Here is a 24,510-nt window from a genome sequence, read left to right on the forward strand (position 1 = left end):
TCCCGCCTCGGGCGGCCGCGCGCGGCCCTTGCGCCGTGCAGCTCCGCCCTCCCGCAACGGCCGCTCCTCGTGCGCTCCCGCGTCACGAGAGGGCCCGCCGCGCCCTCCGTGTCCCACGCGCGCGTCCCGCCCCTCAGCACCAGGCGACTCGAGCGCGGCGGGGCGCGGGCGCTCGGGACAGCCGGAAGTGGCGTGTGGTTGGGGGTGGGGCTGCGGGCCGCGTGGGGTGGCTGGGGCGCGCGCCGTTAGTGCCGGTATGGAGGCTGAGGTGGAGATGGTGGCGCAGATGGAGAGCCTGGGCTTTGATCCCGGCACCGAGCAGGCGGCCAGCACGGAGGAGCCCCTGAGCGAGGAGCGGGCGGTTAGCGTGGAGGGGCTGCCGGGCCGGGAGCAAGCAGTCAGCACGGAGGGGCCGCTGGGTGAGGTCAGCATGGATGGGGTACCGGGCCAGGAACGGGCGGCCGGCACGGAGGGAGCGCCGGGCGAAGAGCAAGCGGCGAGCGCGGACGGGGCGCCGGGCGAGGAGCAGGCGACCAGCGCGAAGCGGGAGCTGGACGAGGAGCAGGTGGTGAACATGGAGGGGGGTCCGCGCGAAGAGCTTGCGGCCAGCACAGAGGGAGCGCCGAGCGAAGAGCAGGCGGCCCACACGGACAGGGCGCTGGGCCAAGAGCAGGCGGCAAGCGCGGAGGGGGCGCCGAACCCCCGGGAGGGCGGTGGGGAAGAGCGGTGCCCGCCGCCCCCAGCTGGGGCAGCGCCCTGCTCACCGCCGTCTGAGGATCCCAGCGGGCCCCCGCCTGCCGCCGCCTCCTCGTCGGACTCGGACAGGTGGGTTTAGCCCCGTGTCTAGGCCGTGAGGGCCGCGTCGCTTTCCGCGGGTCGCTCGTTCACCGGAGGCCGGCGGTCCTGTGGCTCAGCGTTCCCGGAGCGGGGTGTCCGGGTCCGCCCCCCTCCCCTGCCACACTGTTGCAGCTTCTGTAGCTTTCCCGTTAAGGATGACGTTTTCAGTTATGTTTCAATAGGAGTTTTATTTTTTAATTAATAAGTCTCCAATGACTGTAATGCTATACGATTTAATGAGAACATGAGTTTGGTGTGGTGGCCGGTAGACCATCAGGTTGGTTGTGCCACTGTGTCCATTTGAATTCCATTTGATATGGTCCTCACAGGGTGCTTCTACATCACTTGTGACAAGACACCTACAGTGTTATTGCTGAAAAAATGTAGGATTCAAGGTAAAGAATCTGCAGATTTTAACTCATGTTCTAGTTTTGGCGTCTTGTTGGAAAAGCTCATTCTTGACTTGCATTTTTTGTTTATAAAAGGTTCCATCTTCTACTTGTGTCTGTGCATTGGTGTCCAGTATAGTTGGTAAAAAGTAACTTTGGTTAGACGTGGGCTCTGTTTCAGTCTTAGAAGCTTGCACACTTTGTCAGTTTTACTGAGTTTTTGTGATTTCGGGCCATCGCAGCAAGCTGGGTGTGGCTCCTTCTAACTAGTGAAGACTGAAATGAAGTGTAAGTATCTCCACTTAATAAGAAGATACTGAGCTTTGTTAACAGTTAATGGGATAAATCTTGACTTTGCAAGTACTTGGTTTGCTCTGTTCAGAGTTTTCCTAGAACGTTGAGGTCTGATCTAGAGTGAAATTCCTGACCTATAGCAAAGGTTTCACCTGTAGTCTTTTTTACTTCCGAATCTATAGTCTGTTGTGTTTTTTTTGGTTTGTTTTGTGTATTTTTTTTTTGGGGCTTTCTGCTATATTGATTTTGTTCCAGTAAGTCCATATTTGGCTATTCTCAAAAGGTTTGTTTGGAGAGATCCCCTTATTTGTTGTCTTTCCTGTCAGCAATTAGAAAAAAAAAAAATGCAGCAACAGTTGCTAGCAGTTGTTAGCATTTGCCCAGAGCTACTGAAGCTATGGTTCTCAGATTTTTTTTTTATTGTTATTTATGGTTTTGTCCACTAGCTTGTAGGTTCAGGAAAGATTGCTGTTCCTATATATACAATTGTAAACGTTTAAGAAAAACATATCTAGTAAGCAAAGGTATTTGAGTAATTTATAATCTATCCACTCTTTTTATCTGTAATGTACAAGTCTATGTTCTAAGTCCTGTGTTTGTTTTGTTCAGTGATACGGATTCAGATAGTTCATCAAGTACATCCTCTTCTCCATGTTCTCCTTCAATAGTATCTGACGAAGATGATCATCTGAATGGGAAGGATAACAGATCTTACTGTGTTAAAACAAAAGATGAGTTGCCTATCGATGTAAGTACAGTGTGTTATCTTTTAAACCCTTTTCTAGTAACCCAACTTAAAATATTTTAACTTAATATATTTTAAGTCATTGCAATACTTAATGATTGAATGTAACTTTTTATACTAATTCAGATATGGCACAGTTAATGACTTAAAATGTCCTATTTTTTCAGTATATTAAGACCCCTCTGAAGGTTCATATTTGTGTAAAATCAGAATTGTAATTAACAAAAACAATTTTCTGGATAAAATTCTAGATATTTTAGTACTTTTTTTTGTTTGTATATTGCAGGCTTTCATCATCCTTTCTCTATGTGAGAGTCTTGAAGGTCTGATATGTCTTGCAGTCATATTTCAAATATGTTTAGCCTTGAGGTAAAAATTTTGGATGTTATATTAAGCCCCACAGAGGTTCAGATTACATTGCCTCTACTCACTTAAGCAAAATTATTAGAACAGTCATAGAAATGGTTTGCATTTGTTTTATTCTGCAATTTTTGTTACAGTACTGTTTTATTTATTGCAGATCAGAGCCTTAATTTGCATCAAGATACTGTCTTTTGGCTTTGGTTCTCATAAATGCCGTACTCATTAAGTTTTGCTGTCATTATTGCTCATTATCTCAAAATTAAGAGGCTGAAAGGAATGAGTTTTAGTAATAATCTGCTAATGGATAATTAGTTATGCATCATTTTTAATGGATTACAAATAAAAGGATAATGTAACACTGCAGTGTCAGTTTGCATTGACAGTATATCTTCAGCTGTTATTCTGTAGATCTCTCCCCTTGATAAAAATGGTTTATGGAATGAGAAATAAGCCTGATGGAAGGGTACAAGAAATTATTAGAAAGGTAGAGAAAAAACCTCTGAAGAACAGATGCGTTTGGATACATTTACCTTTGCTTCAGTGCTCTGTAACAGTTTGTAATGAAATGCTAGATGACTCTCTGGAAAGGCTGAGGCACTGACACACAGTAGTAGTAGCAACATCAGGATATGGGAGTATGTTGATAATTCTTGAACTGTTGCTGTACAGATACCTGGAGTAAATAAAAACTCTTAGGATTTTCTTTTATCCCTGAAATTAATAAAAGATTAAGAAATACACATAACATTATGTTCTGAAGGAGTAAAATATCAAAGCAATAGCTGCTTACGTGCACTTTGATTTGAAGTATGATTGATAGTAGAACCATTTTAAGTAGTTCTATTAAAACAATTTTACAACACTGGACTTCTGAACAAAAATCCTTCCTCAAATAGATGTACTTATCAGGTTTTATTTGCCTTTTATCTCAATTACTTAGATAATGTTAGTCTCAAAATGCTTTGTTGATCTGCTCTTTTGTCTCATTAGTTTACTAGCTTCAAGTCCAAGTGCTTACAGAACATTGTCTTCCTTTTAAGTACTGGCCTGATTAATTTCATTGGCTCATTAGTTTACTAGCTTCAAGTCCAAGTGCTTACAGAACATTGTCTTCCTTTTAAGTACTGGCCTGATTAATTTCATTGGCTCAGCAAAGCTATAGCATTTTACCTGTGATAGTTGATAAGAACTGAAGCTCTATCAACTACTTTATTTACTGTATCCTGTACTAAGCCATTCTACAGTAATAGACTAATCTTGCATAGACTAATTCTGTGTAAGATAGTGTAGATTGTCTTATGTAAATTTGATGGGATACAATTGGCAAATTAAAATGTATGATTAGCCTTTTGGTAAAAGTTCCTAACTAGCTAACTTGCTAAAGCATGGGTGAAAGATAAAGTATTTAACTGGAGTATGTGCTTAGGGGGAAAAGCATGCACATATTAAGGAGTGCTAGTGGAACTGTTTTGGAAACCTCTTGCTTTGAAGTGTAGAACTGACAGATATTGTGTACAGTATGACAGTTTACCAATTTGAGATTTTGGATCAAAATCCCCAACCTAAGAAGGACATGGACCTGTTGGAGCGAGTCCAGAGGAGGGCCACAAATATGATCAGACCACCTCTCCTGGGGACAGGCTGAGAGAACTGGAGTTCTTCAGCCTGGAGAAGAGAAGGCTCTGGGAAGACCTTACAGCAGCCTTCTAGTACCAAAAGGGGCCCTAGAAGAAAGCTGGAGGGGGACTTTTTACAAGAGCATCTTGTAATAGGACAAGGGGTAATGGCTATAAACTAAAAGAGGACAGATTTAGGTTAGATGTAATGTAGAAATTCTTCACCACAAGGATGGTGAAGCACTGGAACAGGCTACCCAGAGAAGCTGTGGATGCCTCATCAGTGGGAGGTTGAATGGGGTTTGAGGGTTGGTCTAGAGGAACATGTCCCTGTCCACAGTGAGAACATTGGAACTGATATTTAATGTCCCTTGCAAACCAAACCATTCTATGATCTTAGCTTTTTGCCTTCTCTGTTTTTGCCTTTTACTTGTTCTGGCTTCCATGACTCAGTTGAGTCTTAGCAGTGGAGTTGGTTTAATGTTGGAAAACTTACTGTCCTGTAGAAGGTATGGTGTTTCTATCTGAATTTGCATCTGGGCTTTAATGCTATATTTTCTGATCTGATAAAGTGTTTGCTTCTATTTGGTCTTTGTGTTGCTCTAGAAGCCTTTGCCAAGCACTTTTGCTAAGAGTGGAGATGTGTCAGGTGAAGTTTTGATAAGACAGGGTAAGATTCTTCTATTGGAGAGAGATTTTATTTCTTGGTGATGGCCTTTAGAAGTGCAGTTTAGTGCTAAGGTTTGAACTCTACCTCCAAATTCATATGATGTTGAACTTGAAGATAATTTTTACTCTAGTTGCCCTTACCTTGTATTCCACATAGTCCATATTGAATTAACAGCATTACAGTGTATACATAGAAATCTTATGAGTAAATTTGAGGTAGATTATATGTTTGATGTTAATCAGCCTTTGATAACAGATTTTGATGCTGACACTTGAGGAAAAGGCTCAATTTCCATATTGTTTGTGCAGTATTCATTTGTGTATCTGAAGGTTGGCACTTATTTCCAAAGTATTGCTTAGGATTATCCTCTTTTACCAAATATGACTTCTAGCCAGAACTAATTTTCTTTGTAAAGATCATGACAACCCATACATCTTCTGTAATCTGAGTTGTGGCATAAATGGACAGACATTTTGTATGTAATATTTTTCATACTATTTTATCTCTTGCTATGTACATTTTTCTTCTGTCATGCATTGAATGTGGTTACAGATTGTCTTTTGTTTTGGTTGCTGATTATCAAATTATTTTGTTGTACATGGAACTTAATTTATCAAATTATTTTGTTGTACATGGAACTTAATTTATCTAACCTGAAAGTTAAAAAAGTTAACAAAATATCTAGCAGTTATTGGTTTTCTCCAGTTGAATAAAATTGGCTTCTACTTCAGTTGCACTGGAAATGTGTATAGTAGTATCTCAATAGAATAGGTGCCTTCAGAAGTGACATTCCTCCAAGATGAGTTCATTTAGAATTATTCTGAACAAGACAAACTATAATTTTTAAATTAAGTCTTAAAAGCACTAGGAGGTTTTCGTAATTGTCAAATTTAAGCAACAAAGAGATGAAAAAGTCTTTGTGTGATAAGATTATATTCTGAACATTTATTTGGTATTTTCAGGAGCTGCCTCCTGTTGAAGACCTAGCAATAATTCTGCCTGATAATGTTGAACTGAAACTCTTTGGGACAGTTTCCAGCATCATTGAGAATCTAGGTAGGCAAGATACGTTTGCTTTAGTTTTAATTAAAATAATTTCTGTATATCTCTGCATTAGTTGTGTACTTTTCCCTAAAAGTATTACTACTGCAGCATTCTGTTTCAGGGAGTAACAAGTTGCTGAATGAGAACTCAAACTACCAAGTGACATTTGTATTGTATTCCATTTTAGTTGGCTTATGCCTTTTAAAGATTTAAGATACTACAACTATTATTAATGTATTTTTGTGTGACTTTCATGTTCTGATCTTTACATAAAACCCCCTTTTCACTGTCTATTAGGATCTTTTTATTCTGGCAACAATAAGATTGATAATTTGCAGTATTTTAAGAAATCTTCCAGTTGTACATGCTATATTTGAATTATCTCTGGAGGTACAGGAGGTGTACAACTGGAAGTACAGATGCAGTCCCACGTGCTTGCTTGTTAACATATGAGGACAGGAAAAAGGCTTACTTCTTTAGCCAGTGTAGCAGTGCTTGAGCAATTGGCATATTATGTATATTATGTGTGGTTTTTTTTTTTTTTTTTTTTTTTATTCATCTCACTTTCGGCACCTTGACTAAATACAGATTGCCAGTTTTGGCAGTCATAGGAGAGCATGACTAACATGGTATGTAGGTGCTGGAAGGCAAGCTTAATGGGATTGAGATATACACTGGATGCAAGCCTAACTGCAGGCAATATGCATTTAGGGATATTTTCAGATATACTTGGGACCTCAGTTTTTGATACGTGAAATCAAAGTTTTGCTGAAGCTGGTATTAGTAAATATCCATGGTATGGTTATATTTAAGCTTACTCCAGGTGTTCCATTTTGCTTGATCTGCTTTCAAAGCAATTTGCTTGTGAAAATTAGAAACAAAGTTCAATATGAAGTATTTATGTTGAGTGGGGTACAAAAGAATTAAAGCAGATATCCATTTGCTATTCAGTTTTCTTATATTGTAAAAGACTCTGGGTAATACAGGCAATTCCTTTACAGTATATTAGTTGTTTTTGTTGGTTTAGAGTTAGATTTAATTCATGTGCAGGAAGCTGTCTTGAGAATGTGGAAGATGGTAGTCTAGTCATTGTTCTATTGTTATACTTTGCCCTTTCTTGCTTATTGATGTTTATGGGGACTTGAAGAAAGCTGTTTACATCTAAAGTGATAGTTTGAAAATAAGTTGAGAGAAGTGGTTAAATCATAGGTTGCAGTTATTTTTGATCTAGTATGTGAATGTTTAAACAAAGCTGTTTTTAAAGACTTCAATTATGAAAACTGTCCTTAATTTCTAATCCTCTTTGGTGTGTATAACCTTTTCAGATCCTGTGTATTTACTGCCAGGTGAATTTTGGAGTCTGTATCCTACTTTACGTAACTGAAATATATGAATTGTTGAATTTGGATTGGTTGGTGAAAGTTATAAACCAGACTAATAATCATTCATGAAATTATAAGAATGGAATAAAACCCCATGATATCCTTGTTATTTTTCTGCTTTACCACCTTGCTTTATGACTTCTTTCTACATGTTTTCCTTTATTTTAATTTCTTCTGGAAACAGGTGTCTGAGTGGCCTCAATTTCAATTGTTTTGTGGCTCTATTAGGGACTCTGCCATCTGTAATAATTGTGTGTTAGTTTTTGATTTTTGAACTAAATTGATACCTGTGTATACAGGGAAGTCGAGGCCTCATTTGGAAATCACAAATATTATTTTGGCACAATTGGTGTCCTGAACACTGTCCCTTTGTATCAGAAATCTCTGGTGTTCTCTGCAGCAAGCTTCCAGGTTCATCAGTCTGCAGCATGTGATACCTATAAGTTGGCTATTTCATACTATGAGGTGAACTGAAAGCTATGTCAGTTTAGATTCATAATTGCTTCACACCGGCTAAAAGGAAGATGACAGTACTTTCTGTGAACTTTTCCTGCTCAGTGTATCAGAATTTAACAGAACTCTTACTGTGTTTTGCTTCAACGTACTTACAGGAAAATTTCACTGTGTGGGTTGTAGCCTGGAAGGTAAACAGCTTTGGTATATATTTAAAACGTGCCCTGGGACTGCACTTTCAGCCCTGGAAGAGTAGAAGCTGAGGATTTTGGGTGGGTTGGGATAGGGGAGGTATAAGTCAAATAGTCTGCAAGTGATAATGTTTCCCCTGGGTTTTATGGGACTGGCATGACTTATGTTTTTAGAATATTTTTGTTAGCCTGCTGGAAAACTAGGGGCTATGTGCAATCAGTCAAATTGAACGCATTTTGTGGAAGTTTTTGGTGTGTGTTTAGAAATTCAGTGAACTGTTAAGCCTGTTGCATTGTCACAGGCTTGCTTGGCACGTCACAAGGTGCTTGCAGATTGAAATAGTAACAAAGCTGGAGTTTTAGCTTGATGAGATGTTTATTGCTTTAAGTTTTGTTAGGTAAGTTTAGCAGTGATAATCTTGTTAGTTTTTATTTGAGTGACACTAAGTGCTTGGGTGACTATTTGATGATGGAGAGGTATTGAGAATGCTTGAGTGTTCTGTTGGTTTAGAGGTAGAAAAGATTACCTTCAGAATGAGAATTTTTGAGTGTAATGCCTCTAGGCCTCTGTATTGACAGCTTTATGCATAATTCCTGCTGAACATAAAGGAAGACCCAGTATTTCTGTAGGCTAAAGCAACAAATGTGGACTACTACCAACAAGGAGAGTGAACTACTCTAAAAATTTCAGTAAAGAATAAACTCCTTCTGTCTCTGAATCTGGAAAGCCTAAAAGAGAAGCAGCCTGTATATTAAATAATGTATTTAACGGAGGAAGAACATGCTCTGTGTCCATTTATAAATGTTTAAGTCTACGAAGTGTTACAATTTTATATTTTCAGCTACTGGAATGACTTGCTCACTCTGATCACTCATACCATCATTAATCATTGATAAGGCCCAAATGTAATATGAAACTGTTACATGACTTACATTACAGAAATGTATTTCAAATTGTATATCTGCATACATAAATGTCGCTAGCAGTTGCTACTGTGACTGGACTGACATATCATTTGTGTTCTGGTCTAATTCTTATGACTTAAAAGGGCAAGCTGTAATGAATAGCTATCTCCATTCTTTTTTCCAAGGAGAATTTCATTTGGAATACTAAGGCAGAATATATCTGTGCTCAAAAAACACAGATTATTGCTGCTATGCACTTAATTAAGAAACATCCTGGGTAAATACAACACGTATATCACATATCTGAGACTTCTCTTTTGTACCTATTGTCTGGTTTCTTTTCTCCACCCCAGAGAACAAGAACTCTGTAACAAGCATAGATCTTACCACTTATATATACCTGGAGAAGGCGTGTATGATTGTAAGTAGTTTTGTGTGTGTGCAAGAATTTTCCAGTGAAGCTCTGTGAACTTGAATTGACAAATAGTGGAGTGGCTTGTTATGTTTCTCTGCAATTAACTACATATTACTGTTGAAACTAAGTTCTAATTTTTTTTTTCCATTTCAGTAATAATTGAATCAATGAGAGGCCTACCTCCAATAAATGAAGACAGCATAATTTTTAAAGAAGATCGGCAAGCAGCAGGAAAGGTGTGTGTAAAGCGTAAAAATCTGTTATTTTGGTTTAAATTAAAAATATTCTTTTATGTTGCAACAAGTAGTGTTGAAGCTGACTAAATGAAAGATGTTTCCTTGATATGTAGTTTTTGTTTGAGCTTTTGACTCTTGCTGTAGTAATCTATTTTTTTGTTGTCTCAAGAATTCCTAACCTGGAATTCATTGCATCCTTACAGAGTTACAATGTGCAATGAGTTTCTATTTTATGAACGTGCTCATGGAGAGGAAGAGGGTGCTTTTAGATGTATCATGCCTTGAGTAACAGGTTGTGCTCTTTTGTTGTCAGGAGTTGGGGGCAAAGATTGGAGAAATCAGAGTAAAGTTTCAGGAAAAATGGGGAATGTTTACATATCTATGCCCTGCTATTCCAGTTTAAGGCCGGTGTGTGCTTTATGCAAGTATAATGAGGAATATTTGCTGAGAGGGATGTTGCATTGAATTTTCTGTGTTTTCTGGGGAAGGAAAACCATTATTTAGAACAGTTACTACTGTAACATCTTTGAATGCTAGATGTGAGTGAAAGAAAAAAACACAGCCTGAAATTGCAGCTGTTCTGTAGAACATTTCAGAATTCTCTATTCTCTATGGAATTGGGGAGCAGACAGGAACTGACATAAAGGCATCTTGTAAAGGTGAACTTTGAGGAATAGATGATTGTTCCAGATGCAAGATATTTGAAGGCATAACAGAGAGAGAACAGAGCAGACAGTGGAAAGCAGTGCAGTTGGGTAGGCAAAGGCAACATCAACTTATGAGAACTTTTCCGAATTATGACTTAAACAGTAGCTGGGGAAATATACTGTCAAACAAAATGTGCTAGTAAAACTGAAGCATGAAAGTAACTATGTTTTATACTGCTTCTTGAAGATATCAACCTTCTTAAATACAAAACATCTTAAAGCTTCCCAGTTGTCTACAATGAAATTAGCTACCTACTCTTGGTGGTTTATTTTAACATTTTTTTTTGTTTTTCAGATATTTGAGGTATTTGGTCCTGTTTTGCATCCCTTTTATGTGTTGAGATTTAACAGTTCTGAGCATATAATAGCAAAAGGTATTACTGTGCAAGATAGCATGTATTTTGCTCCATCAGTGGAAGACTTCACCCAGTATATATTTGCAGAGAAACTAAAACAGTGAGTTTGACTTTTTTTCTTATCTGGTTATAATGTATTTTTTAACGTAAGTAAAAATCCAGGATTTAAGTTTAGCCTTGAGTGAGAAACTGTAGGACTAAGCTTGACACTAAAACTTTTGTTTTTTTTAGATATTCTCAATTGTGTTGTAGTAACGAAGTTGTACTGTTTTGTCTTTCAGAACAGTACAAGTAGCTGTAAACTACAAGCTTCTAAAGTGTTACAATTGCTAAGTTTAGTAGCTTCTTATTCAATTTAATATATTAAGCTCTCTTGCTTTTCATGTTTCTTTGTTACCTAAAATATCATAATCATAATACTTCCTTCCCCCACATGCTTACACAGACACACATGCATGGGCTTTGTGAACTGAACTTTCCAGATTTTGTTGTTCTGCAGCTTGTTGTTTAGTTTCATAATTCAAAATAAATCTGTTTGAATTCTGAACAAGTTTGTATTTATATACTATTCTGATTTCATTTTACAAGGCCAGAACTGAAATTTAATTATCAATAAATCTGTTGTGCAGTTGAGGAATAACAATTATCTATGAAAATTACCTGCTGTAAATTTGGGAGAGAGGGGAATTTGAGTGACAATGTAGTATCATGCTCAGGAACTTCTCAATAGTATTGGTGTATCCTGGTCTGCCTGCGGAAAGTATTGTGACTTGTTGCCATTTTAAAGGAAGTATACTCAAAGATACAGAATAAGAAATAAAGTGTAATAAATGACTATTAGATATTAGTGTTCTACTTATAGTTACTTCAGACAAATACTAATCAATAGGTTAGAAAAAGTCCTTTGTCATACAAGAGACTTAGTCTCTGTTAGGATTAGTTCTCATCTGACTTGCAGTATTTTCTGACTCTAGCCAGTAATATTAATGTCTGCATTAATTGCAACTCTGCCAGTATTCATACTGAATAATTTTTTTTGTTAGTTATATATGTGGCTAGGCCTGCAGGAGTCTTTTTTTTAATTATTTTTTTCCATCCTTACCAATTTCTGTGGAAGCAACAAGCATTTTTTTTTCAGTGAAGACTAAAATAGATCACTTTCTCACTCTGCTTGTTTGTTTGTTTTGTTTTTTTTCTGCAGCATTTTAATGCCAGCTGGTCTTTGATTTGTGCCATTAAACTCTGTTGCTTAACACAGTAACTGCACAGACTTTATTCCTCTGCTTGCTATATCAAGAACTGTGTGCCATACTCAGCATCTGAGATGTGAGACTCATGTTTTAGTTTGTTGCATGCCTTGCAGCTAGTTTTGGGAACTGTCTGTCTTTCGGTAGTACTTCACTATCATTCATGGTACAAAATTGAACGCTGGGTAAGATGTTTCACTCCGTCATGACGTATCAGTGCAGCTGAACAGTGCATCAGACACTGTTTCCTGCTATGCGTTACAGTCAGCAGTGTGAACACCTATGTAATCTGACGTAAACCATAATTTCTGAATTGAGACCATCATCAGCAAATTTGCTGATGACACCAAGTTGGGAGGGAGTGTCAACCTGCTGGAAGGCAGGAGGGCTCTGCAGAGGGATCTGGATAGACTGGAAAAATGGGCTGATTCCAATGGGATGAAGTTCAGTAAGACCAAGTGCCGGGTGCTGCACTTTGGTCACAACAACCCCCTGCAGCGCTACAGGCTGGGCGCAGAGTGGCTGGAGAGTAGTCAGACAGAAAGGGACCTGGGGGTACTAATTGACAGGAAGCTCAACATGAGCCAACAGTGTGCCCAGGTGGCCAAGAAGGCCAACGGTATCCTGTCCTGTATCAAAAACAGCGTGGTCAGCAGGACAAGGGAAGTGATCCTTCCCCTGTACTCTGCATTGGTGAGGCTACACCTGGAGTATTGTGTTCAGTTCTGGGCCCCTCAGTTCAGGAAAGACATTGAAGTGCTGGAGCGGGTCCAGAGAAGAGCAACACGACTGGTGAAGGGACTTGAACATAAGACCTATGGGGAGAGGCTGAGGGAGCTGGGTTTGTTTAGTCTAGAGAAGAGGAGGCTTAGAAGTGACCTCATCACTCTCTATAACTACCTGAAGGGAAGTTATAGCCAGGTGGGGATTGGTCTCTTCTTCCAGGCAGTTAGCAATAGGACAAGGGGGCATGGGCTTAAACTCTGCCAGGGGAAATTTAGGCTGGATATTAGAAAGAAATTCTTTACAGAGAGAGTGGTCAGGCATTGGAATGGCCTGCCCAGGGAGGTAGTGGACTCGCCGTCCCTGGAGGTTTTTGAACTGAGATTGGACATGGCACTTAGTGCCATGACCTAGTAAACGGACTAGAGTTGGACCAAGGGTTGGACTCGATGATCTCTGAGGTCTTTTCCAACCCAGTCGATTCTGTGATTCTGTGATTCTGTGATTCTGTGAATAATGTGACTTAAATTACATTTTACTGAAACAATGTCTTATTTCCGAGTTTTAACAGTAAAGCTTTTGTGAGGGAATTAGTATTTCTCGAAGCTGCCTTTTAACAAACTAGGTGTCATTGAAAAAGGAAAAATAATTTTGATTCCTCATCTGTGCTGTAATGTCTATGTAAAGAAACCAAGATGGACAGCATGGATAGTAGAAAAGCAGAGCTTTAGTAATTGCTTCACAAGAAGGCTTTTGGACCTTAACACATTGTAAATTTGGTGACCAGTGATTTGTTTTCTGCTTTTTGTTGGTCTGACTGTGCAGACCTGCTTGTGAAGTAGCGTAGGCTTGAAGTTTTAGAACTGCTACTCAAAACTGTGATGGTACTTTGAAAAGGAATCAGGATTAAGATCTGAAAGAAATCTTAAGTTTGAAGCTTCTTCTGAAATCTGGCATGCAATCTGCTTGCATTGTGCAAAGTTGCATTGCTGTGAGTAAGCCTTACACTTTATAGCAAAATAAATAAAAGTGTAGTGTAAAATTTCCTGAATGCAATATAATTTGTTGCTAAAAATAGATGTGTTTTATTGCCTGAAACACAAAGTAATTCTAAAGAAGCTCATGTATTTTCATGATTCCTCTGTTAGACTTTCATGATTCATTTTGTTAGACTTTAAGATCTTATGGTACCTGAGTCCGGAAGACCGAAATTACTATCTCGTTCTTTTCAGAAGATTATTTAAGTATCTCAGAACATGAAAAGTGTGTTGTGTTTTGCTGAAATGGGGAAGGCTGCCTTGAGAGAGAGAGAGAGAGAGATAAGATGCCCTGAAGAATTTACAAGGTCTAAATTTTGCTGTCAGTAATACTGCATATGGTCTAACGACCACACGTCTTGGAGGTTCTCATGTACTCTGGTATTTCTGGTAGGCATTTATTGCCCCAAAATAACAGGATGAGAGGGAAAAAACAAAGAAGTTGTTTCATAATTTAAAAAGTGTTACCTTTTGTTATTGCATAGGTAGAGAGTTTTCTGCAGTTGAGAAATTACTCCTATAGAGCCCTTGATCTTTTTTTCTTCCTTGTTACATTTTCTTCTGATTGAACTTCAAAATGGCTCGCATGCTAATATGATTTGCTTATAATCACAAATGTGGAGGGTCTTTATGGTTTTCTAGTGACATGTGGAGACTGAGCTTTGGTTTTATGGTTAGAGGTTGAGGCACAAACTACCTCCAGATGACTTGCCAGCATTCTTATGGGCAGCCTTCAACTAAGGACCTCCTAAGTCTAGGCTACCTAGAGCCAGTGGTTATGTACTTTGTAGCTATTGCTGCTTGATTGTCGTTGATTTGGTGAATACATAAACCCCTCCTTGGTTATTAGAGCACTGATGAAAGACTTTTCACACTGAACATGTTGGTATTTTTAAACATCTAGTTCTGTTTTTCAACTAAGAATTTTCGGTTTTACATAGTTTGCCTGTGTAGGTGAACATTGTGTCTTCACGTTTCAGACCAAAATATATTAAATTTGTGAGCAGTGTGGAAAAACCTTCCACAGACTTCGACAGGATAGTTGAAATTTCTTCCACAAATTTTTTGCTAATCAAAGAAATGACTTGATTTTTAGTGAAGTTCTTTAAGTGGTGGGTGAAATAAATGACACCACTTCAAATTAATTTTGGTGCTTGTCAGGCATTATGATTGAGCTTTTTAATTTCATATTTACAATTTAATAGAAAGTGAAACCTAACCTATATTTATAGAATTGTAAACCAAGCTTAGAGGTTTTTTTGTTCCAAATTCAGTTCACTATAGGTATACTTAAAGCCTGTGTCCTACTAGACTAGCTCATTGTCCTTTTGAACTGGAGATTTGTATTCTGAAACCAGAAGAGTAAGAAAGCTTATGACTAGTCAGCAGTTAGCATAAGTTGCAGTGAACTACCTCAATTGAGGTTCAAAGCACTTTAGTCTCAAAAGGATGTTTTGAGAGAATATTGATCAAGCTTAATATTAGCTGGGTGAAATGTTCAGTCTTCACTTAAGTAGGAAGATTTTTCAAGTGACATAAGTAGTGAAGTTCTAAGTTGACACAGACTTTACTATTCACTTAGAAACAACATTAAAAAACAAATGCCACTTGTAAAACTGCCAGTTCATAGTGTGGGAGATCTGGTACCTTGAACAAAGTGTTACCCTATTTGCTACAGTACAGTTCTTGCAAATTATTTCTAACCTGGAATAGCTTCCTACTACGTGACTCCAACAAGAGATGTTTCAAAGCCCACTTACACCATTTTCTTTCATCTTGATTGTCTAATTTTGTGTTGTTTTTGTTTGTTTTCTTTTAGGGAAAAAGGTTCAGATGCATCTTGGAAGAATGACCAAGAACCACCACCTGAGGTAACTATATAGGTTTTTTTATTTGCTGTTTTTTACTACATAATAGATATGTTGAAAAAAATATGCACAGAGTAAGTAGTTAGCAAGGGTTTTTTTATGCAGACAAGAGTTGGATGTACCTGTTTTCTTCATTTAACAGGTCGTGCTTTTCTTGGAGAGGTTTCACAGTCAGCATAGAGTACTAGCTGTCTTTCTATCCTTACTTTTTGCAGTTGGGAAAATGTATATCTTCAGTTCCTCAAGTCCTTCAAGAATATGTTTGGCAACCTGAATGTTCAGCTTTGAGTACCAGTGCTTTTATCTTACCCAATAATTTTTCTTCTGCTAGGGAATTTTTGTTCTTGCTATTCTTTCAGTGCAGCTCTCTCTTTTCCTTTGCCACAAGCAATTGTTTGTCTTCAAAGGCCTACTAATACTCTGCAAACTGTACTACTTGAGTGTTTAATCTGTCTCCTTTGTTACATTAACTTGACACCTCCTCTGCATTCTTTGAATGTTTTCTTAGTAAAATTTCTCTACTGTTTGTTATTATAAAACACGAGTTTCGTGGGACATGAGCTTCTTCCATACAAAGGCAGTCATACATGATTGTGTAGAAGGAGAGCTCCTCTCAACTCTTGACATACTTACTGTAGGATCTGTAAGATTTACGCAATGACATCCAGGCTTCCTGTCCAGTGCTCCTTAACTCGACTCTTAACTATACTTTTTTCATTACTATTCTCTTTTTCGGTAAGAATTACAAGGCTGATAGCTTTATTGGGATATTTTCATTAGATTTGTTTTCTAGCTCAAGATTTCTGTCACTTTTCCTTGCAATTTCTACTTGAAGCATATTTTAATCAAAATAGGTGAAATTCCTAGAAGCCTTGTGTTTACTATAGTATAGTATCTGTATCTGCATCTGCTTGTTCTGAATCTTCTAAAAGCTTGTGTAGTTAGCATAGTTCTAAGCTATGTAGTATGTGCTTCTTAGTCTATAATTAAGTAGGAAAGTGGTTTTTGTGTGTGTTTTTGTTCTAGTGTTCTAATCAATTTTTAGAATATTTTGTTTGGAAGAGACCTGCAATGATCACTTAGTCCAACTGCCTGACTACTTCAGGGCTGACCAAAAGCTAAAGCATGTTATTAAGGGCATTGTCCAAATACCTCTTAAACACTGACAGGCTTGGGACATCAACCACTGCTCTAGGGAGCCCGTTCCAGGGTTTGACCACTCAATAAAGAAATGCTTCCTCATGTCCAGTCTAAACATGCCCTGGCACAGCTTTGAACCATTCCCATGTGTCCTATCACTGGATACCAAAGAGATCAGCACCTCCTGCTCCAAGTCTCATTCTCTGGAAGCTGTAGAGAGTCATGAGGTCACTCCTTAGCCTCCTTTTCTCCAAACTAGACCAGCCTGAAGTCCTTGGCCACTCCTCATAGGACATTCCTGCAGCCCTTTCACCAGCTTTGTTGCCTTCCTCTGGACACATTCAAGGACCTTCACATCCTTCTTAAATTGTGAGCACCAGAGCTGCACACAGCACTCAAGGTGAGGCCACACCGGTGCTGAATACTGTGGGATAATCCCCTCTTTGGAGCGGCTGCTTGCACTATGCTTGCAGCCTGGGACATGGGTTGTTCTCGCAGCTTCTACTGCTGGTTCACACTGAGCTGCTGTCAACCAGCACCTTCAAATCCCTACTGCAGAACTGCTCTCCAGCCACTCCTCTCCTCATTTATACTTGTTCCTGGTGTTGCTCCATCCTAAGTGCAGAATCGAGCATTTCTAAATTTCATCCAGTTGATTGCCCGATGCTCCAGTCTGTCTGGATCCCTCTGCAAGGCCTCTCAAGAGAGTCAACAGCACCTCTTCGTTTTGTATCATCAGCAAATTTGCTAATGGTTCATTCAACTCCTGCATCCAGGTTGTTGATAAATATATTGACAGAAGTGGCCCTAGAACCAAACCCTGAGGAACACTGCTGCTGACCAGTCACCAGCCACATGTAGCTCCATTCACTGTAACCCTTTGAGCTCTGCCCTTCATCCAGTTTTTCACCTGGTGTACCATGAACCTGCTAATCCCACAGTTGGACAGCTTGTCCAGAAGGATGCTGTGAGGGATGGTGTCAGTTTTTGCATTTCTTCACCACTCCACCCCCCCCGCAATGGAACTAAGCTGAGCAGTGTTAACTTCTCTCAAAAAATGCTTCTCTGTCAGTTCTGTTAATTGCCTTCCTTTCTTGGGGAGACATCATCTCACAGAGAATCATGATTTGAGACTTGTTTCATAGAACTGAACTGTAGGTATGTGATCAATAGAGATTTGAAAGACTCTGTATACTTAGAAACTTTTGGCTAGTCTTTGTTTTGTGAAAAAATTTTCTAGTGATGATGATACAAATGTGCTGATTGGCTAATGGTGTGCTTTTTTTTTTTTTGTTTCTTAGTCATATTTTTAAATTTGCTAAGGAGATGAGCTTGTAAATTTAAGTTTGTAGTAGCCTAAGTAACTTTAAAATTTGGCTAAATGTGGTCAAGTCTTCTGCAGATATAGATCCATTGTTTTTTCCAAAGTTGGTATTTAATTTTCTATTCTTTTTCTTAATTGTAATTATGATACTGTGTTACCTTCAGGTTAGAATCTGAAAGTACAGGGGGAACTTTAGGTTTACTGTACTTCCCTATAGCAAGGAAGCAAGCTTGAATGAAATCTGTGATGACAAAGATGGGCAAACTTGTTTGCTTTTATGATGCCTTTGTTTCCATGGCTGTTCTGACTTTGTGATATGTGTGTTCTGTACATCTAATATCCTGTAGTGTTAATTAGAATAATCTTTGGATAGTTTTGAAATAAGAGTTTACACTTAGATGTCCAAACTGTGTGGCTAATGAGCTGATAGAAAGTAGCTTTTGCTTTGAAGGGTATTGCCGTTGACAAGGGTGCAGGTTAAATTTTATGCTACTGATGTTTAAAATAGTCTCTACAGCCAGTCTTTTAGAGCCCTTAGCTGCCTCAACTTTTCTGGCCAGCTCCCACAGTAAACTGTGTGCAATTGCTGGAGTCAATTCTTTTTGTGATACTGTGAAGCTTTATTCTTATATGAAGGTTAAATTAATCCATGTTACGCCTTTTATGCTTTCTACAGTAAGGTGTATGGTAAGTGTTCCTTTTCTGACAGCCTTGTAATTAGCCCAGCTTAACTGTAGCCTTATCTTTGGGGTCATAGTATGTGATCTGTATGCTGCAAGGCTAGCAGGAGCAGAAAACTGTGATTGTGAGGCAGCTTTTATGGAGTGTTATGTGGAAATTAGCTAGCAACGGAAGGTGCCTGTTGTTTGTTGTTTCTGCTCTACTGGAGGATGGGACATTAAAGTCCCGAGGAAAAGTAGGAGTTAGTGAAAGATTTTACTTCATCACAGTATCACAGTATGTTTGGGATTGGAAGGGACCTCAAAAGATCATCTAGTCCAATCCCCCTGCTGGAGCAGGAACACCTAGATGAGACTACACAGGAACATGTCCAGGCGGGTTTTGAATGTCTCCAGAGAAGGAGACTCCACAACCTCCCTGGGCAGCCTGTTCCAGTGCTCTGTCACCCTCACTGAGAAGAAGTTTTTTCTTAAGTTTAAGCGGAACCTCTTGTGTTCCAGCTTGATCCCATTCCCCTTGTCCTATCATTGTTTGCCACCGAGAAGAGCCTGGCTCCATCCTCATGGCACTCACCCTTTATATATTTATAAACATTAATAAGGTCCCCCCTTAGTCTCCTCTTCTCCAAACTAAAGAGACCCAGCTCCCTCAGCCTTTCTTCATAAGGGAGGTGCTCCACTCCCTTAATCATCTTGGTTGCCCTACGCTGGACCCTCTCCAGCAGTTCCCTGTCCCGCTGGAACTGAGGGGCCCAGAACTGGACACAATATTCCAGATGTGGTCTCACCAGGGCGGAGTAGAGGGGAAGGAGAACCTCTCTCGACCTACTAACCACCCCCCTTGTAATACACCTGAGGATGCCATTGGCCTTCCTGGCCACAAGGGCACAGTGCCTGCTCATGGTCATCCTGTTGTCCACCAGGACCACCAGGACCCCCAGGTCCCTTTCCCCTACACTGCTCTCTAATATGTAATTTCCCAACCTATACTGGAACCTGGGGTTGTTCCTGCCCAGATGCAGGACTCTACACTTTCCCTTGTTAAATTTCATTAGGTTATTCCCCGCCCAACTCTCCAGCCTGTCCAGGTCCCGCTGGATGGCAGCACAGCCTTCTGGCATGTCAGCCACCCCTCCCAGCTTGGTGTCATCAGCAAACTTGCTGATAGTACACTCTATTCCCTCGTCTAAATCGTTAATGAATATATTGAATAATATTGGCCCCAGTACTGACCCCTGAGGCACTCCACTAGATACTGGCCTCCAACTAGACTCCGCACCATTGACTACCACTCTCTGGCTCATGGTATACATCACCCTGTTGCATTCTTTGTGACTTTTTTTGAGTAAGAATATAATCCAGTTATGTAGAAAAGGAAATAGTTGTATTCGGAATTAACTCTTACCTGGCTTTTCTGGCACTGTTTTAGTGCAGTGTTTTTGAGATTGTTACTCTGTACATACTGTAGAGATACATCAGTAAGCAGCAGAACCCTTCCTTTCAGACTTGGGAAGGGTGGGAACAAACCCTGCCTCTTAAAGTCATAGGAGTGAGGTGTTTTTGGAGAACTAGTTATGATAACAGATTTGTTTCCTAATTATAAATGTAAGCTTGGATTCAAAAGGTAGCAAAACCTTGCGTAACAGGAACAAAATGTTTCAGTGACGTTGAATCTATTGTAAATGACAACATTTTCCAAAGCTGAGAATTCCTTTGGAGTAACATTGCTATTGCAAGTTTAATGGGAACAGTATTCTTAAATATATACTACAGAAAATTCTCATTTAGTGACGATTTTAGACTAGAGGTATTTTTAAATGTAGTTTAACTGTGCTGAGTTACGTATTGGTTACCAAGTTAATTTGAACGTACTTTAAAAATCCGTATTTACGTCAGATACTCTGCAGTTTGCCCTTCAAAAGCTTGTCCTTGGCAATAACTAGCCAGCTCCCTCAGAGATTCCCATTTTTTTCTAACATCTAGGCAATCAAAAATTTGTGCTCAGTACTTGAATGTTGCCAGTTCTAGGAAAATAATTTGTCTTATGAGATATTTGTGGAGTGTTAAGTTTTTGATTGTGTTGAGAAGCCAGCTGAACGATGGCTCTTTGAATGCAAAATAGGGAAGTGCTGCTTTAATATTCTTCTAAGCTGACTGCAGGATGGACCATTTTCTAAATTGTTTTCTAAATAATTATTTATTGCTAGAACTGAAGTTCTCTGTGCACTCTTTCTATGGCTTTTTTTTCTCTTTTTTGGTATTGTTTTGTTTTGTTTTTTTTTACCAGGCCTTGGATTTCAGTGATGATGAAAAAGAAAGAGAGGCAAAACAGAAGAAAAAGAAGCTTCAAAGCCAAGGCAGGAAGAAACTCAGATCAGAAACAAACGCTTCAAGTGAGTAAATGCTATAGGAGAACAATGCTTTTATCTGTTGAGTTTGAAATGCACGATGATATGTATCTTAATGATTGGACTTTCATACAGTTAATCAGTGTTTCTGTGCTATTCAAAGTTATATTTGTGAATTTCTGGCTATACTCCTTAATTATTTTACAAGGAAAATGAAGGTTTTTTCCATTAAACTGTGAAAAGGAAATAGTATTAGGAGCAGGACAGTTGTCAGAGGAGTTTCAAAGGCTCTTATGACAGTGTCAGCTGGCACACAGTGAGGGTAGAGAACAGATGCCACCTTTTGGAGTTTGAAGCTTGCTTATTGCAGAGGTTATGTGGGCCCAAGTTAAGCTTCAGCCTCTGATTACAGGTAGAAGACACAGGAAGTCCATGTACGTTTTCTGGAAACCTTTTTTTTTGACAAACAGGGAGAAGACAAGTCTTAGATGGGGAATCTATTCCACTATCTGAAAAAGGAAGCTCTGCCTCACCCATGTCATATAAATGCTCCTTTAAAATATCTGGTACTTGTGTAGTCCACTGAGAACCTCTTTGCTTACCTAACACAGTCATTAAATAAACAAACCTATAGTAGTTTAATAAGCTATGTATAGGTTTTCATAATTTACATAGCCGCCTTCACCTTCTTTCCTCCTGCTGTTGATAGATCTGTTGCAGGTGTATGCTTGCAGCTGTGCTCTGTTTGCAGTAACTAAATTTTTTGATATGTCTTGTGCCTCTCTACCGACAAAACTTTTTGCATTTTGGTTGCTGATTTTGGTTAAAATAATTTAAATCACATCCCTCTTTCTCTGTTCTCGTTGGTCTGCTATTGTTGGATGCTTTTTGTACCACTCTCTTTAAAACTACTGACTCATCCCCTCTCCTTTTCCTCTTAATCTTCTGCTTACGTATCAGGTTGCTTCATCTGTCAGCAGCACAGTTGTTTCCTCCCATTGGTTTTCTTGGACTGACTCCTTCTGTGAGTTTGCTGTTCTTCCTTTGTAAAGCTGCTAAACACTGCACTCCAGTGAACCCCTTTTCTCTTGATCTGGGCAGTCAGTAACTGTCCTGTTAACCTTTTTGTTCTGTGTACCGTACATTCCTCACTTGTACCTTTTAAATAAAGCTGTGACCTTTCTTGGACTGACTTTTGTTCTCTGGTTTTGACAGTTCTCCCTTGTGGGAAGGATCTGAATCACGCCATGCTTTCCTTTCATTGCTGATGCTTATTTTCCTCACCTTGTTTCTGCTTATCTAGCATATGGCATGTTTTCCACCATATCCTTATTCTGCCAGCATATCAGACACCTGCCTAGGGCTTGCTGAGGCTGTTACTGAACTATGTTTCATAGCTGAGAACACAATGGGGGGAACTGTCTCAAGCTGTCAGGGGAGTATGGGTTACAGTTTGCTGTGTTTTTCAGTAAATAATGTGGTATAAATTAGTGTGCAATTTAGTTTGGCTATGGAACTCAGGAACAAAGATATCTGGCAAATTGACTACAAACTCAGTCTCAGCTGGGGTTTTGGTTGCATCTTTATAAAACTCTAAAATGGGTTCATTATTATAGCCTTTGATAGGAGAAGAAAGAACAAAAATATTCACTCAAGTACTTTCACTTCAGTGCTTTGGGGAGGCGGACATGCACCAAAGGAGTCTAAGTCCTAATCCCCTTTGAAAATGAGTAGGAAATTTTGGTATCCAACTACCTTTCCAGACTTAGCTTTTCAAAGGTGAAAATGCATCTATATAGTCCAGTGCCAAGGATTTGGTCCATGTAGGTTCTTAAAATTCAGTGATTTTATGCAATGTTATATCGCTTTTTGCTTCTAGCCCTAAAACCCTTCAGAGATCATGTTTCAAGTTAAGTTCTACAGCCTTTTGTGTATCTTAGCAGCTCTTTGGAACACTTCTACTATTTCAGTGCTCTTAATTTTATAGTGCTTATCTCATTAATACTTCTATGGTATTTATATAAAGTGGCAGTACACTAGTAATGAACCTTAAAAACATGCTTACAGTGACCTGTACAGGGAAAAATTAATCTCTGAAAGGTGAATGCTGAAAGCTAATTGATACAGGCTACCTTTTTCTGATGGAGTAAGTTAATTTTATTAATTTGAGTTTTAATAATTTGTCCTGTGTCTGTCCTGTCATACCAACTCAGGTCAGAAAGCTGTAGTGCAGTATTGATTTATCATTAATTTGAAAATGTGTTGTTTTCAAATCTTGTTTTAAGCCAAGTCTTCCAAAATACTTGTGGTTCAAATGTTCCTGTGATTCGTTAATACAAATGAAAATACCTGGAGGGAAAGAAAATGAAGTTTATTTTTTAATGTCTGAATTTGAAACCCTCAGGATCATCCTTTGTATATTACTTCAATAAATCAAGATGAGTTACTAAACAGTAGACTTGCTAGTATTTTGTTGTTTATGTATTATTTGCTAGCTTTATTTGTTGATAGGATTACTTTTCAAATTTCCTTGACTGCAGCTGGAAAGATTTGTGATGACTTAAGTTTCATCTGTCCAAAATAATATTAAAACTCTGTGTGTGTTTTTGGAATTTTTAAAAAATTATTTTAATATTTTTTTTCTTTAAGGTGAGAATAAGGGACTTCATCAGTCAATGCAACATCCTGCTTCAAGTTATTCAAGGGGGTACCATGGCAGAGGGTTCTCCAGGGATCCTTTTTTTCCTCCATCAGGCCCTCCAGGTTTTTTGAGACCACAAGGAAAACCACCACAGTTGTACTCTTCAGACAACAGAATACATCAGGAATCTCCAGTGTTTCCACAGCCTCATAGAAAAGAAAATCCAATGATGCAACAGTATCCCTTTCCTCCTCCAGTTTTTGATTCCGTTAATGATGTGCATCAATTCCACCTTCCACCTTCAAATCCAAGTATGGTTTGGGCAGGCCCAAACATGTACAACTCATCGTTCCCATTCTTACCACCTCCACCACCACCGCCTCCACCTCCTCCAGATAGCCATCCTTCTCACTTCAGGCCTTACTAGGTTTCCATAGATATTCATACAGAGCATTGCAGTTTAGAGGAAGAACAGTCTGCCAAGAACATATTACCTTATTTTGGAGATGTCGTTTTTCTGCAACAGGAGAACAAATGCAGAATTTGATGCTTTGTGGGACATCCATAGGAAACTATTTTTTTGTGTATGTTTGGAGTTTCAAAAAAGAAAACTATTATAAAAATATTAAATAATGGTTTATTTTTATAATATCTACTAGTTTGGGATGATAAATAAAAACTTTTTGGAGACTGGTATGTATTGGTGGAAATTATTTTGTAATAAATTTAAGAGTTTATATAATTACTGTCTAATAGTGATGAGGATATGTCACATAGATGGTATTTGAATGTATTTAGAGTGGTTGTATATTGCTGTGCAAAACCATTTTTCTCGATTTCTGCAAGTTTTGAAATCTACTTGTATGGAAACTAAAAATCTAATAACTATTTTTTTTGC

General features: G+C 39.0%; 1 protein-coding gene across 1 annotated transcript; it reads left to right on the top strand.

Annotated features, from left to right (window-relative positions):
• Positions 1-85: 85 nt before the first annotated feature.
• Positions 86-24,308, top strand: NAF1 (nuclear assembly factor 1 ribonucleoprotein). The gene is made up of 8 exons (XM_065061428.1): positions 86-825; positions 2,130-2,268; positions 5,877-5,970; positions 9,459-9,541; positions 10,544-10,704; positions 15,431-15,482; positions 20,911-21,016; positions 23,621-24,308. The coding sequence occupies exons 1-8, from the start codon at positions 257-259 to the stop codon at positions 24,037-24,039; spliced, it is 1,623 nt and encodes a 540-aa protein (XP_064917500.1). The 5' UTR covers positions 86-256; the 3' UTR covers positions 24,040-24,308.
• Positions 24,309-24,510: the final 202 nt, after the last annotated feature.

Source organism: Columba livia, chromosome 4 (genome assembly GCF_036013475.1).
Source record: "Columba livia isolate bColLiv1 breed racing homer chromosome 4, bColLiv1.pat.W.v2, whole genome shotgun sequence".
In the NCBI taxonomy this organism is placed as follows: domain Eukaryota; kingdom Metazoa; phylum Chordata; class Aves; order Columbiformes; family Columbidae; genus Columba; species Columba livia.